Raw genomic sequence first — 14,434 nt, 5'->3', positions numbered from 1 at the left:
GTCATCAGGTGTCACCTATCCCCATGGGCCCAGCTAAGCTTGGCTGTACAGACTGTAAGCATATCCCAGTGGATACATAGATACATATATGTATATATACAGTATATCTATATATGCCAGTGTGTACGCACCATTTGTAGAGTCCTAATCTTTTGCTAAATGCTTGGTTTTGGTTATGTTCCCCAGAAAAGGGGAATTTGAAGGCACAGACCCCTTAAGGCTATGTTCTCTCATCCTTTAGCAGTAAGAAGAGACGGAAAACATCTATCCCAATCCATTTAACCCAAGGTTTGCACAGAGAGATGGTACTATATGCCGTGCAGTCAGCCTCTGCGGCGAGAATTCACACAAAACCACAGGAGAGGGGCCCTTTCCCACCACTTAACAGACTTCATAACATGTTTTATTTAAAACCTCCAGATGCTTGTCAGATGCAGGTACCAGCAGTGTGCTGTGGAGCGGGCAGGGAGATGTCCACTGTACCAACGCCGAGAGTGACCGATGGACCTGTCCGTGCTCAGCAGAAGATCTCCTCACCCTCTGGAGGTGCTTCTGATGTGTGAGAATCTGCAACACAAAAAACCCAGGCGAGATTATGCGAATCTATGGGAATTAGATGGGAATACAGGAATACAGCAGGCAGAGCAGGATTCCACATGCATGGGAACCCCACTGTCTGCCAAATCCACTGGGCACCTTAAAAGATGTCCAGTGCCCTGATGAGCTACCATGGAATTACGTCTCATTCGTAAGCTTTCCTGGGCACAAGTTGGAAAACGTCAGTGAGTTAATATGGATAAAGCCGGTCATCCGAGGGCGTGAGATCAAATTTCATGCGGGTCAGAGGTTTGAGGTGCAGAACTGAGTCCTAAGGGGATGCAAAACAACCAGAGGAAAAAAATGATTTTTTTTTTTTTTTTCATAACAGATCAAGAGACAAGATAGACCAGCTCGAGGGGAAGGGTTGCGAGTATCACTTCCAAACTACAACAGAGTTAAAGCAGACAGCAATGCCGCAGGGGCTGCAACAGCCAGGAGCATCCCAGCAGCAGCTTCTGAAAGCACATACACCGAAGCAGGACATTTTCCTCCTCGAAGCAGAGCAAGCTGAAAAATAAAGGGAGAATCCAGCCTGTGGAGGCTGCTCAGGATGGGATGGGGAAGGGAAGGAACAGGGAGCGGAATGTGTCCCTATGATGACCCCCTGCGCTGCAGAACAGGCAGAAAAGTCCACAGAAGATCACTTCAAGTTCCACTTATCACAGCTGGTCTTCTCCACCTCTGTGTTACCATCCACATTCAAGGCCAGATTTTGTAGCTTCCACAAGTTTGCTGGCTGCGGGGAAAAGCCAGCTCGCTGACCTTGAACACACACCTATCATCTCCCCTGACACTCACCAGACTGTTGGGAGCGATGTCCCCTGCCCTTTTTCTTCTTTTCCTTCTTCTCCTTTGGTTTGGCTAAACTGAAGAGGCGTGTAGGCATCTGGGGCTGTTCCTCAGCTGCCTTGTTAGTCTGGTTTGTTGTGCTAAGCAAATGGAAAGTGCTTTTCTCTTTGTGTGTCCTTGAAAGACTGTTCCTTTTGGGGGAGACAGACAGTTCTGCATCAAAGTGCCCTTGTTTAGGAAGGGAAGGGCTCTTCTGCTTGGAGGAGTCATCAATGCTGGACTGGGAGGGGACTCTTGCAAGTTTCTCATGCAGATTTGAAACCTATAAAGGAAAAGAAAAGTGTTTCACTGGGGCATGAAAGACGCCATCAGAGAACCTGGACAGGAAAGGTGTGTCCCAGACCACTCACAGAGACAGAGGTTGTTCTTGTGAACATCCAAGCCCATTCCCCAGCTAGAAATTGGTCACCATCCAAAGCAATGAGAGAAGAAGCCTTCTCTGTTTAAGACGAAGAAACAAGGCATATAAAGAGTAACACTCCAGCATCTTTTGCTCCTACATGTACTATGCTATGTATCAACAAGCCAAGGGCAAATATTCTCTAAGATCTCAATACCAAGACTCACCCTGCATCGTTCGTGCACACAGATGGTGGCAGAAGGCCAAGGAGAAGCGTGCCTCTCTGGCAGAGGAATGCCAGCACACAGCACCAGAGCGGCATGTGTCAAAGGAAGCCTTCCCAAGCAAAAGATGAAAGCAAAAACATTTTCCCTGATTTTTTTTTTTCCCCTAACGGCTGTCTCAGGATGTAACTGAGCCCGTAAATTCAAAGGGAAGATCAAAACAACATCTCAACAAAGCCTCAGCGAACCCTCTATTAATAGCTCTGAAATGTCAGTAAGATACCTGCCTCAAAAAGGTGATTCTTTGTCCTAATCCCCCAGGCCTCGCAGTTATTTTACCTCTCAGCCTCTCCCATAGCATCCATGCCCCCTGCATGTCTATGTGTGCTCGATGCTGGAACAGCTTCACTGAGTGCTCGGGAAACTTCTGGCCCGATCAGGAGCTCGGGTGGGAGGGAGCAAGCCCTCCTCTGATGATTTCCTTTTCAGAGCTCACTGCTGAGCTCCGCAATTAGTCCATTCAGGCACCCAAAATCATTTCCATTCTGTAATCCAACATTTATAAACTGATTTTGCTACAGCTCTAAGCAAATTACATTCAGAATTAGTGAGTTACAAACAAACAAATGATCAACAACAGGCTTAAGGATCAAATTCAGCCCATGTTTTGCCAATGGATGCTTGCTTTCCTCAGCCAGACTGCTGCACAGTTATAAAAAAATAAACCCCAGCTCGATGAAAAATGCACAGAGCAGGATCTGCGTGCAGGCTTTTCTGTCTGATTGTGGGCAGCCAGACACCAGAAGCCTCTTGCAGCAGAGCCGGGGACCTTTGCTAACTGAGCCATGACCAGACTGCTGGTGCCCAGTCTCTTACGACAGGGACAATGCTCATCTCTTTGAATGTCTTTGGAGACGGAGGTAAGCATACAAACAGCCCTCCCCTGCAGTTATCAGCCTTGCAAGTGGTTTTCGTGACAGCTGGAGGGTGCAGGTAACCCACAGTGCTCAGCTCAGGCTGTTTCCAAGAAGGACATCTCATCTGCCTGACCACTTCCCAGAGCTCAGCCCCCATGGGGCGAAGGCCAACATCAAAAGCAGTATTGACCTCCTTGGATTGCTTAGGGCATCTAAGAAATGCAAGCCAGCCACCTCCATCAACACACGGCACAGAAAAGTGGGCAGAGCTCAGGCTGTTGTAACAACCACCTACTGCTCAGGATTGACCAGGCACCCTGAATACACCATGTTGTATTAACACTGGCCATGCCTCAGCAGCTGTGGAGGCGCAAGAAACACAGCCCTGCACACCACATGCAAGGAAAGAGCCAGTTTTAAATCCCAGGCCCCACATGTCTAGGGCTGGGCTGGCATCAGTCTATCACTGCTGGCATGCACTTGACTCAGAAGCTGGTCAGGAGCTCCCTGAAGGGCATGGCTTCCCCAGCAGCTCGGTCGTTGGCATCATTTACCTGGTTGTGGTCAGGTTCCTGCCGCATTTGAGCTAATCGCTCCACATCTTGCTTGAACTGCGCCTTTTCTCTCTCCAGCTGCTTCTGTGCCGTGCGAAGCCTCTCCAGGTCAAGCTGGTAGGAGGCCTTCTTCACCTGCAGCTCCTCTTGCTCCCGCTCAAGATCCTGCCACCCTCTCTGGACCTGCTGCTCTCGCTGGGCCAGCTGAGCCTCCTGCTCTGCCAGCTCCTTCTCCCGGACTTCCCACTCCTTCTCTCTCCTCCGCCTCTCCTCCTGGTGCTGTGTCTGCTGCTTCTTCAGGTTGGCCAACTCCTGGCGCTGCTTCTCCAGGTTACGCTGCTTCTCCTGCTCCAACAGCGAGGTTGGCCGGAAGAAGCTTCGGGTCAGAGCCCTCTCGCTCAGAGCCAGCTTCTGGTCCTCGATGTAGGTGTCCTGCTGCAGCACAACGCCCTAGGAGAGAGGGGACACAAATCACTGCAGCACCTTCTCCCTGGAGAGAGGCTTCATCCCTGAAAACCTCAGGGTGCTGGATCGAACCACTTCTCACACCAAATTCACAGCTCAGCAACTGCTGCCTTATGGCTGGGCTACCAGAGGATGCTGGCAGAGCACCTCCCTCAGCAGCTTCCCAAATTCAGGCAAACACTGGTTCACTTAGGCAGCAGCTCATTCCTACAGCCTGCCCGTGGGGTGTTCAGCCGTGTAGGGATGTGACAGGCAAAGGGGAAGGGGAGATGCAGGTGAAGCGCGAGTGGCTGTTACTGTCTGGCGGGATGTGCAGTTTGGGCGAGCAGCATGCAAAAGTGGGATGAACGGCCAAGCCTACCTGCAAAGCACTGAGCAGCTTATGGAGGCTGGTAATGGTTTGGAGGACCTGCTGCGAGAAAACAAAAGCATTGCTATTAGATCTCACTGGGTGCCAGGGTATGCGTAAAGCACCCTCCTTTTCCACTGTGACCCACTGGTGGGTCCGACAAGCTATACGGCCATCCCTCTACACCTTTACTTCTCTCACTCTTCACTTGCAATGACTGCATCATCTCCCAGTACATAAACACATCCCTTGGACATCTCTCAGAGGTGCCTGGCATCATTTTCCTCACTTTCCTAGCTGTCAGTGTGCCAGGGGAAGAAACGTCTGCAGAAACACCAAACGGCACAGACCTCATGGGAAGTCCCGGGTTGCCTCTGCAAACCATTTCCCACAGCATCAGCTTGCTCACGAACAAGTAGAGTAATTAGGATGAAACCCAGCAGTTCACTTAAAAATTGCAGGGAAAAAATTTCAAGGGACAAAAAAAGAAGAAATCTTAAAATTAATATGGACTATTTGCACTCTTCAACTCCCGTGTGACCCATACAAGACAGAAAAACTGCAATAGAGCAGGCACACCAGTGCAGCAGGTGTGTTCATGGAGGCTCGCTGAAAATACAGGTAAATGCAAACACACTGTGCATCCATCAATACAGAACAAGCGACTTTGGAGCGATGCACTATCCCTAAATGTATTTTTAGCCTAGCTAAAAATTTATCTGAATCTCTCATATCCTACAATTACTTTTAAGGAAAAGAAAAACCACTGCACTATTTGCAATACTGGTGTGATAGCCAGTATTAAGAGAACTGCTTCTCATTCTGCCATTAATGCTAATTGGGAGTTATGAATGTGTATCAAAGGGAGAATAGAAATCTAATTGCCCCAATTCACTGCACCTGCAATATAAAATTAAACTCCCTCTGTCTGCAGATGCACAATAAATACAGCCCTGTGCATCCCAGCACTAATTAACCCTTGCTGGCTATAATCAGCACATACCATCCTGCTGGCAAGCAGATGACAATCAACAAATTCCCTGTCTGAACATCCAAGGTTAAACAAATAAATGACACAGTGGGTTCAGCTTAATGTATTTAAAAGTCTACATGTGCTTCAGCAAATTAAATGTATTTTCTTCTACATTATCACCTATTGAGACAAATTCACTTGCCACTTAAATGAAGGAAACAGCTCAGCAACAGAATCAATTCTTACCTCATTATTCCTTTTCAACATGAACATCAGATTAGCATTTCCACCCTATGAAAAGATCACAGATTTAATATGAGGACAAATGAGAAATCACAGCAAATGTGTTCTGAAGCTGAACTAACGACTGACACACTAAACACCGCCCCCCCCACCTTCCGTTCTGGGAGAATTCATGCATGTTTTTCAGACAAGTTAAAATCATATAAAATAAAATGTTAATTAGGTATCATTTTGTAGTTATATGATGGATTGATCCACAGCAAGAATAGGTGCAAGGTTATAGTTGACCTTATAATTTCAATAATGATGCGTAATTAAACACATGCTTTAGCTGATCTGCAGATGGCAGATAACCTGTGCCACAAAGGAATACTACTGACTTGCAATGGTTTCAAGTCAGGATTTTAGCTACAGCAAAGCGTTTTTGGCTGCTTACTTGCAATTTTATTTTATTTTTAACTTATTAGGATACTACATAAAATACTACAGGCATTTTTCAAGATTCGAATTGTCAATCTCTTGAAATCTGAACTTGGTGGCAGCAGATAAACCAAGCTATACCTTCTTTAAAATGCTGTCTGACTCTGTTCTCCGAAGGTCCTGAGCATCGTCGCCTTCATCTTTTGCTCCACCTAAAGGAAGAAGCCAGCATTGACACTAGTTATTCAACTTTTTAAGCCATAGATGAACTTGCTAATGTCTGAGAAATTTAATACAGGAAGCTCAGATATTTCACAAAAGGGCACACAGAACTCTTGACACTTTAACTAAATGCATTTGCTCCCTATGTATACAGAACATGTCAGCACCACCAGAAAAAGTGGATGTGAATTCAGATTAGGATTGACTTTGGTTTCAAACAATGTGCTGATAAATTCAGCACACTGCTATTAATTGGTGTTCTATCTAGCCCCAGCAGTGCTGTCTACTACCAAAGAATACTTGCTGAGAAGACAAGAGGCAGAATAAGAGCAGATGGAGAACAATAACAGTATCATATCAGGGTGTATTATTGCAGGTATAGTTTCAACGCCTCTCTTGTGCAAGTGCAATTTACAGCTGGGTCAGATACTGCTGCGCAATACCCTGTGTAATTTTATGCTAAGAATTTCTCCTTAGCCTTAGTTATCAGAAACCCGTATCTTCAATGGCCACTGGACTTCTAACTTCCCTCTGGATGGCTCGGATCAGTGCTCCCGAGCAGGACTGAACTGACTTGTGTGGCCAAGAGGGCTGGAACCCTCCACCTGCTGTGCCCAAGAGCATGTTCTTCTGCTCACGGCAGCGAAGGAGTCGCATGGCTCTTCAGTCCTCTAGTTCTTGCCAAAACTCCTGTACTCCCCTTGCCAGCTGAGATGCAGCCCATGGGGAAAACACACACCTGCACTGGTAACCTCCCTACTGCCACTCTTTGTGATAAACAGCTTTACGTACAACTGTATCTGCATCAATGTGAAGGATGCACCTAGTGCAAAGGCCCTCTCCTCCCACCACCCCCCAGGCAGGCTTTGCTATTAAAGGCTGACCCTAACAGACCTTCTCTCCTGTGCCACGTCCTGGGACCTTCCACCTCTTTGCAGGAGGAAACACCTCCCTTCTGCTTTGCTGGAGGGGAGAGCGAAGGGGAGTAAGGTTATAAGCCTTGTCCAATGTTGCACAGGTTGTGAACAGAAGAACTGGAGATGAAAGCCAAGTTTCATGCCTCTCGGCCTCCAGTTGAACAAACAGGCCCTGCGTTCTTTACCCAAATTCTTCCAAGACGCTACAACTATTGAATTACAATCTAATTCAAACGAGGACATTTCTACAGAAAACCTAGGGCTGCGCAATGAACAGCCTGAGGTCGTCCCATTCATCACTGCAACAGAGAGGCACAACCCTAAACAAACCCCTCCAGCGTGAATATATTTGTCATTATGATGACAAGGCCTGTGGAGGGCTTTAGAGCTTTCCAATAGAGCTGGGAAAACCTCTACATACTTCTCATGTCTGATCGTCTGGAGCTAACACTGCTCCTTTAATGCAGAAGGTCAGACGAGGTCCAACAATCCCAATGCTGAGACAGACACTAGCGCAGCAAAACTGACTGTACTGGGAGTATGAGTGAGACCGCAGAGAAAGGAATTTGAGGACAGGGAAGTTTCTGATGACTAGGGCAAAGAAAGAGAGCATTGGGAAGCAGCCAACTATACAGCTGAAATAAATATTCACACATTTGTTTGGGAGAGACTTAATTGCAGGAATAACACATGCAGTTGTACGTGGAACACAAATGCATAGAGAGCAAAGCCAGGGGAGAAGGTGCTTGATTCAGCAATATCCTCATCCATTCACAAATGCAACAGCACCAGGCTCCTGCTGGAAGATAACTGAAGAATGAAGAAGAGAGCTGCAGATCTTACAATAACAATATGAAAAAACTAATCTATTAAAAAGCCAAACGTGGCATGTGGACTCAAGAAGTCACGATGATTTAAGAGAGAGCACACAGAGGAGTGAAAAGTTCAGATGTCTAATCCTGATGTAGCCATGGGTTCTCAACAATCATCATTCCACCTGTACATATGCTTTTTTTCTAATGTGTTATTTAATCTATCAACTGTTGTTGGAGAGGAGCTCAGAAACCAAATCACCAGCTGCTGGAGTCCTTCTGAAGCAAGAGGATATGATGACATCATGTTTTATTAACAAATGCTGATGTGCACACATGTAACTACTCACACTTGGAGGCGTTCATCTGATGACTGTCAAACCCTCCAAAAGTTTCTGCCCTTCTAGGGAGTGAGATGGGGCCAACTCCTCCTTCTTGTTCCATGGCAGTGCTGCTGACCTGCTGCCCAAGGGCAGTGCCCAGGCTCCTGTTCACCAGGTCTTGCAGCAGTTCAACTGATGAAAAGCAACAATATCTCTGTTAAAGACCACCTTGGGCTTCTGAGCTACTTTCATCCCCACCTAAGCTCAGGTCAGAAATTCACATGCTATGCTGTACTAAGAAACCATGTTCCTATGACAATGATATGAACACTCTTCCCCCCTCAAAAACTCAGCCTGTCTGACCATTAACTCCAATTCCTCGAGCTCTGCACAGACTTACACCTCCTTCTCTTCCTTCCTTCCTTCTCTTCCTTCCTTCTCTTCCTTCCTCCTCTTCCTTCCTCCTCTTCCTTCCCTTCCCCCGTCCCTTCCACCACCTTCCTTCCTGATGTGCTCTAACAACAGCATTTAATAATTTTCAGCCTCTCCGAAAATCACACTGGAAAGCTGCCTGAGTTTCCATCTACCGTTGCACTTATCAACAGACTTGCTTGTCTCTTGCAGGCACCACAAGCTCCTGCTGGAACCAGAGTCCCCTTCTCACATGTTGCTGAAACTGAAGCACAGCAAAAGCCTGGATGGTCCAAATTTCAGCGAAGGATAAATCCTGCACTGCTCCTGACCACAGTGTGGATTCAAGGCATGGTTGTTCTCTGTGCTGACTTCTTTCCTGCCCTCTTTCAATAGCCATCAATATCTGCTTCCTTCCCCGATCCTCATGATCTGTCCCTGAGACAATACTGTTAATAGGAGTATCTCGTTATCTATGCTGTTACTCTGACAAAGAGAAGACTTCCTCTGCAAAACCGGTGCTTGAGGACTGATGGCTTCACTGAAGGTGGGTGCATCGGTTAGTGTAATTAACGTGTCACCCTGACTTGCTCACCTTCATTTATTGCAGTTTTCATAATGGCCTCTCCTTTTGGTGCCTCTTCTGTGTTGGCTCTGAAGAGCAGCCTGGAGCCTGGCATGTCCTCTTGCACAGAGCTGTCTGCCATGTCCCGGAAGATCTTAGCCTTCTCCTCAAGCAAGAGAAGGATTTGCTTATCCTTCTGCTGAAGTTGTTCTGTGGAGGTGAACAGAAAACAGATGAAGACAGAAAAAAAAGCTTCCGCAAGGAAACTGCCCAATTCTTGAGATACTGGCCCCATCTAGTGGAACGTCATGAAACAACCGTGCCCTGTGCAGTCCTGCACAGCAAAGGCATCCAGCAGGCTCAGAAAAAAATAATGCAAGCGAGTTGAGGTACAGACAAGGATTGCAATTATTTGCTGGATGCAGGACTCTCAGTCTTCTGAAAAAAGTCATAGTTCAACCACAAAACCTAACACAACAATTCCTGTAAATTTTTCAAAAACCACTCCCCAGCTCTGTCCCAGGCTGGTTTTTACCTTTCAGTCCTCTCACTTTCGCATCTGACACTTTCTTTTCAAATTCAGACTCACAAGGGACTCCTTCATCTTCATCCTTATCCCTGAATGACAGACACACCTCAGTTACTACCAGAACATGACCATGTGTATCCACCTGCCTTGCAAGAACAAGCTTGGTAGCTTACATGGTGTTCATTGTGTCTTGAATGATCTGTATCCAGCCGTTACGCTCTTCTTTGGAGCTGGCATGGACTTCCACCATTTCAGGATCTTTTACACCCATACTGATCAGGAATAAACCCTTCTCTTCATGAGCCACTTCTCGTACAATCAACTTCTTCAGAGAGATCACAGTGGATTTCTGGTCCTTCAGATGGAAAGAAATGTGTGAGAAGGGTGAATGGTACCAGTTCCCAGATGCAAATTAGCACTGAAAAGGTCTCAATACCCACACTGCTACCTCTCTCAGGTTGTTAACATTTTCTGTACCTATTGGCTAATTAAAAAAGTCAGTCATTTTAATGGGGTCAAAGAACAGGGAAGGGCTTGCTTTCCTCCATCAGTCCTGTAGGAAAAGCAGTTTCACCTTGTTCCATTTCAACAAAGAATTAATTTAAAACTGACTTTGTGGTTTTTACAAGCCCCACCATATTTTGCTCTAACTCCAGCAAACCTTTGATCTCATCTCCTCCTGCCCACACTGTCTTTGTCATTAATATCACAGCTCCTTAAACTTAGTACAGCTTGCTAGCATCTGCTTCACACACATTATCTTCGCAATCTCTCTCTGGGATGAAGTAACATCTTGTTTTCAATCCCACAAAATCCCTGCTGTTCTCAGAAGCTTGCAGCTGACTCCTATGATGGATAAGACCTGTGTGTAAGATGACGTTCATTGTGTGCTATGGTCTCTGTGTAATCAGCCTGCTTCGTTAAAACGTCCCTTTGCTGTTGTGTCATCTGCATATGAGTGAGCCCCTTTGTGCATTTTACAGGATGCTACACTGGGGTGGTTCGGTAGCAGTTCACCTGCAGGACTTGTGTGCCAATCAGCTCCCCCTGTGTAGGGCAATGAGTCTGTGCAGATTGTTGGTGGAACTGGGATAACAAATTATCACCTTTCAAAATGTTCAAAGGGTGGAAAGGTCACAAGGTTTAGCCAGTCTAGACCATGCCTGCATCATACAGCCCCAATAGAGGCAATTAGGTACTAGGTTTTCTTTAGCAGGTCAGTGTGCCTCGCCCTTTTATGAGGCCTGCCTTCAAAATCTAATTTTGGTCTTGTGCATTATAAATATATTGCTCTGACATTTATTTTCAGGCTGTTCTGCTAAATTTACCGCAGTGGCATTCTCCCCCCCCCCCCAATAGCTCACGATGTATTAGGACATTTCCTTCAGCTAAGATTCATTTTTACAATATTTGCATTATCCATTGCCTCCTCCCACCCCAATCACTGCTTCAATTTGCACAAACTGAAAAGCAGTAAGTGTATCAAGCGACAGGCAGGTTTTCAAGGCCAATTATCAGCTGTGCCAAGGCACTGCAGAAAGGGGAGGTGGGGCACCAAGACACCTTTTCCTATCAAAAAGAATGGAGTCTGCTCAGCAAACGAAAATGTTGTAAGAAAAAAAATTAAGTTGTTTAGCAGGCAATGGCTGGCTTCGCTGCACAAGACACATCAAGGGTCTCTCATGTACAAAAGGAAGGAGGAGAAAATGTTGAAGCCTTACCAGTGAGGCAAAGACATACTTCTGGTCCTTCTCCTGAAGGAATATAAGCATGTCCGAGAGGAGAACAGCCTGGACTTCTGCAAAAGAAAAAAAATACCAGTGCAGTATAACCATGCAACCTACCCCGAAACAGCTTTTAGTAACACCAGTGTGGGGGAGCAATAGGGCTGTTTTTGCAAATCCTGGAAGCAGTCTCAACCTCCCAGTTAGGAGAAGGAGCAGCTCCCCAAGATGCCTGGTCAGGTTAGCTCTGAACCAACTTTCTGTTACACAGAATACAAGAGCACCTGGGAAACCTGCAGGATTTTTCTCTCATCTGTTGGAGCAGAGCTGTTCCTTACCAGCTATACACCTTCTAACAGTTAGGCCATGGGCATAACAGTGAAAGTTAGAGACACTTACTGAATAGAAGCGCTGTTTTCTCAAACAATCAATATTTTAAGCCCTCGAGCAAAATATCTGCACAGGAAGTTCTGGGTTTTATGGTTCTCTTGATGAGTGGTTTGTGGAGTGTAAATTATCGTGCAATAACAACATTAGTCAGCTGCAGTTTCTTTCCCAGGAAATACTGACTTCAGGAACCACCAATAATTCTGCTCAGAAACACAACTCTTGCCGACTCCAAAGGGAGCCAACAGAGCCTGCGTGAGATGCAGGACCTGGCTTGCTTTCACAGGAGAAGGAAGCACAACATCAAGCCAACAGAAGATTTTCAATCAGAATACAGCCTTCTCAGAGTACACGCACAGCCTTCCAAGTCTCCTAATGACATATCATAAAGTTGCACAGCAACTACCAAGTATAATGCCCCACCCATAGCCCTCAGTACAAAGAGTTTTTGTGTAATGTACTTGGGAAGTCTTGTGACAGAGAGGAAGCAAACCAAAAAGTTAAATCATCCCATGGGTAATTCCTTCCATTCTGTTTTGGGAAGGCAGGATCCGTTCCAGATAAAAGAACCACCAAACTTCAATCAAAGCTGAAAAATGAACTCAAAGCTCTGGTGGCTTTGCAAAAGTTGGCATTTGACTCCTTTCTACTCTATTGTCTCTGCACTTGCAAGAGGGGGAATGCTAAAAACCTCCAAGAGAAGTTCTTCCTATACTCTGTGCTCCATTTCAAATCCCACAAAATAGCCTAAATACATGAATTAGCTCCTCTTCTCCCTGGGCTCTGCAGCTTGTCTGCAGGACCTGCTTTTGCTGGGAGCTTGCATAAACATACATCCATTTGTAGTGCATTTCTATGACTTAGAAATGCAAATGCAACCTGTACTTATCACAAGATTTCACAACAGTGGCATTACTTACTTCATCCACCATCTAAAGTCAACAGTAATCACGGGTGCCTAGAAACCATCGGTAAACTTCCTGTTTCCAAAACCTCAAAATAAATCATAGCCAGCATGGAATTCCGTGTTTTCACTGCCTCCTTGCTCAGCTCACATCAGGCTGCCAGTCCCATTCATGCCCAAGTGCCCTGGTTTAATCAGCTGATGCAGGCATCAAGAGAAGGAAAGACCAGCCTTCCTGCCGAGCCTGAGACATTACTACCCTGTCTGCTCTTGGTCTGAGCTGAAGGCTTCCTTGGGAGATTTAGTGCTTAATTCAGTAGAGAACTTCAGTGCTCAGCAGAGCAGGGCACCTTAGAAAAACGATTTCCACCTGATAACAAAAAAAGGCAATTCAAGAAAACATCAGCTGCTCAAGAGGTTAAAGAGCAATGAATGCCTGGGACACCTCTCTGGAGTCGCAGTGAAACTGGGAAGGTAATGCTGAGCCTGGGCAGCCCTACTGCAGACCATAAAGCAAAGGAAAGGCAGCGCTGCTGGTGCGCAGAGCCACCAGGAAGCTAAGGTTGAGTTTTGGACACAGCAAGCGTGCTTCCTGGAACTGCTGCACACACACATCATGGTGTGGAGATCTGTCTCACTACTCTGGGCAACTGCAGCCCCATCGCGTCCTCCTGGCCCAAAGTATCCCCAGCAACTCTGCTCCTGGGCTGACGCACTGAGGTGTCACTGCAACCCAAGCCTTCAGCAGGCATGCGGTCACCAGGAGGAAAAGCAGCTATCACCCCAGAAACAATGCGAGGAATCGGAAATGCTGCGATGGAAAGTGAGCATACAGCAAGGGGAAGGCTGCTGTCAAAATCTCTTAAATAAAGCTGAAGACACCAGTCTGAGGACTAGTCCTACATTCAGAGAGAGCGAGTCATAGCCTCCCCTGGCAGAAGGCAGGATAGTCTTACCTTTTAACCGGCCAGCTGCACTTTTTAGTGAAACAGGTCCATCTCGGATAAGCTTCCGATGCCTCAGGTCCTCTCTTGCAAACATCTGGCCACTCTTCATCCTCATGATGGACTTACTATCCGTCCGGTTGTAAATCTCACCAAGACGCATTTTCTTTTCATAATTGCTGACTTTGCTGTTGACTGCAGCGATTACATCTTTAACGAGGTTTAATGACTGAGTCAAGTCTTCATGTTCCACTTCATTTTCTTTGAACAGAAAGAGAAACACCTCGATTTCACTTCATCCTTGTGGACCCTAACTTCCTGGTTTTACTTCCTTCCTTCTTCTTTCCCCTCCCAAAGACCCACATTAGAACTTTTTTAATACTTTTCTGAGACAGGTTGCATTTTTCCCCCTTAAGGAGAGTTTTGCAAAACGTTTCACGTATATGGTTGAGGTTGGGACTATTCCAATATACTTTGTATATGAGACAGCATAGATGAAATGCACAAATTAACCACATATTTTAGCCATTACCAAAAAAAGCAAGCTGTGAAACTTTGGAATCTAAGCATGTTGCTCCATAATTAGCCAGAGACAGATTTGTAACAACTAAATCAAGGCACCCAAATAACCAATCCCAAATGGAGATATGAAACTGAGTTATCTCGTTGCACCCATGTGAGACAATAATGACTACATTAGTTGGTCTATTCTAAGAAAATCTGCTTCAGCTGAAAAGGATCTAAGAAATTCACACTGGAGGA

The 14,434-nt window shown here is 46.0% G+C and overlaps 1 protein-coding gene across 1 annotated transcript in view; it reads right to left on the bottom strand.

Annotated features, from left to right (window-relative positions):
• Positions 1 to 517: 517 nt before the first annotated feature.
• AKAP13 (A-kinase anchoring protein 13) overlaps positions 518 to 14,434 on the bottom strand; it is a gene marked incomplete at both ends in the record, with an annotated part of 153,309 nt that continues 139,392 nt past the window's right edge. The window contains 12 exons of the mRNA XM_082005025.1: positions 518 to 567; positions 1,399 to 1,711; positions 3,485 to 3,934; positions 4,311 to 4,361; positions 5,518 to 5,562; positions 6,076 to 6,146; positions 8,236 to 8,400; positions 9,215 to 9,394; positions 9,720 to 9,802; positions 9,887 to 10,068; positions 11,435 to 11,511; positions 13,685 to 13,933. Coding sequence (XP_081861151.1) covers positions 518 to 567; positions 1,399 to 1,711; positions 3,485 to 3,934; positions 4,311 to 4,361; positions 5,518 to 5,562; positions 6,076 to 6,146; positions 8,236 to 8,400; positions 9,215 to 9,394; positions 9,720 to 9,802; positions 9,887 to 10,068; positions 11,435 to 11,511; positions 13,685 to 13,933 — 1,916 coding nt within the window. The remainder of the gene's footprint in view (positions 568 to 1,398; positions 1,712 to 3,484; positions 3,935 to 4,310; positions 4,362 to 5,517; positions 5,563 to 6,075; positions 6,147 to 8,235; positions 8,401 to 9,214; positions 9,395 to 9,719; positions 9,803 to 9,886; positions 10,069 to 11,434; positions 11,512 to 13,684; positions 13,934 to 14,434) is intronic.

This window comes from Phaethon aethereus (genome assembly GCF_964289735.1).
Source record: "Phaethon aethereus genome assembly, chromosome: 12".
In the NCBI taxonomy this organism is placed as follows: Eukaryota; Metazoa; Chordata; class Aves; order Phaethontiformes; family Phaethontidae; genus Phaethon; species Phaethon aethereus.
The sequence above is the reverse complement of the archived record's forward strand: the minus strand, read 5'-3'. Positions and strand labels throughout refer to the sequence as shown.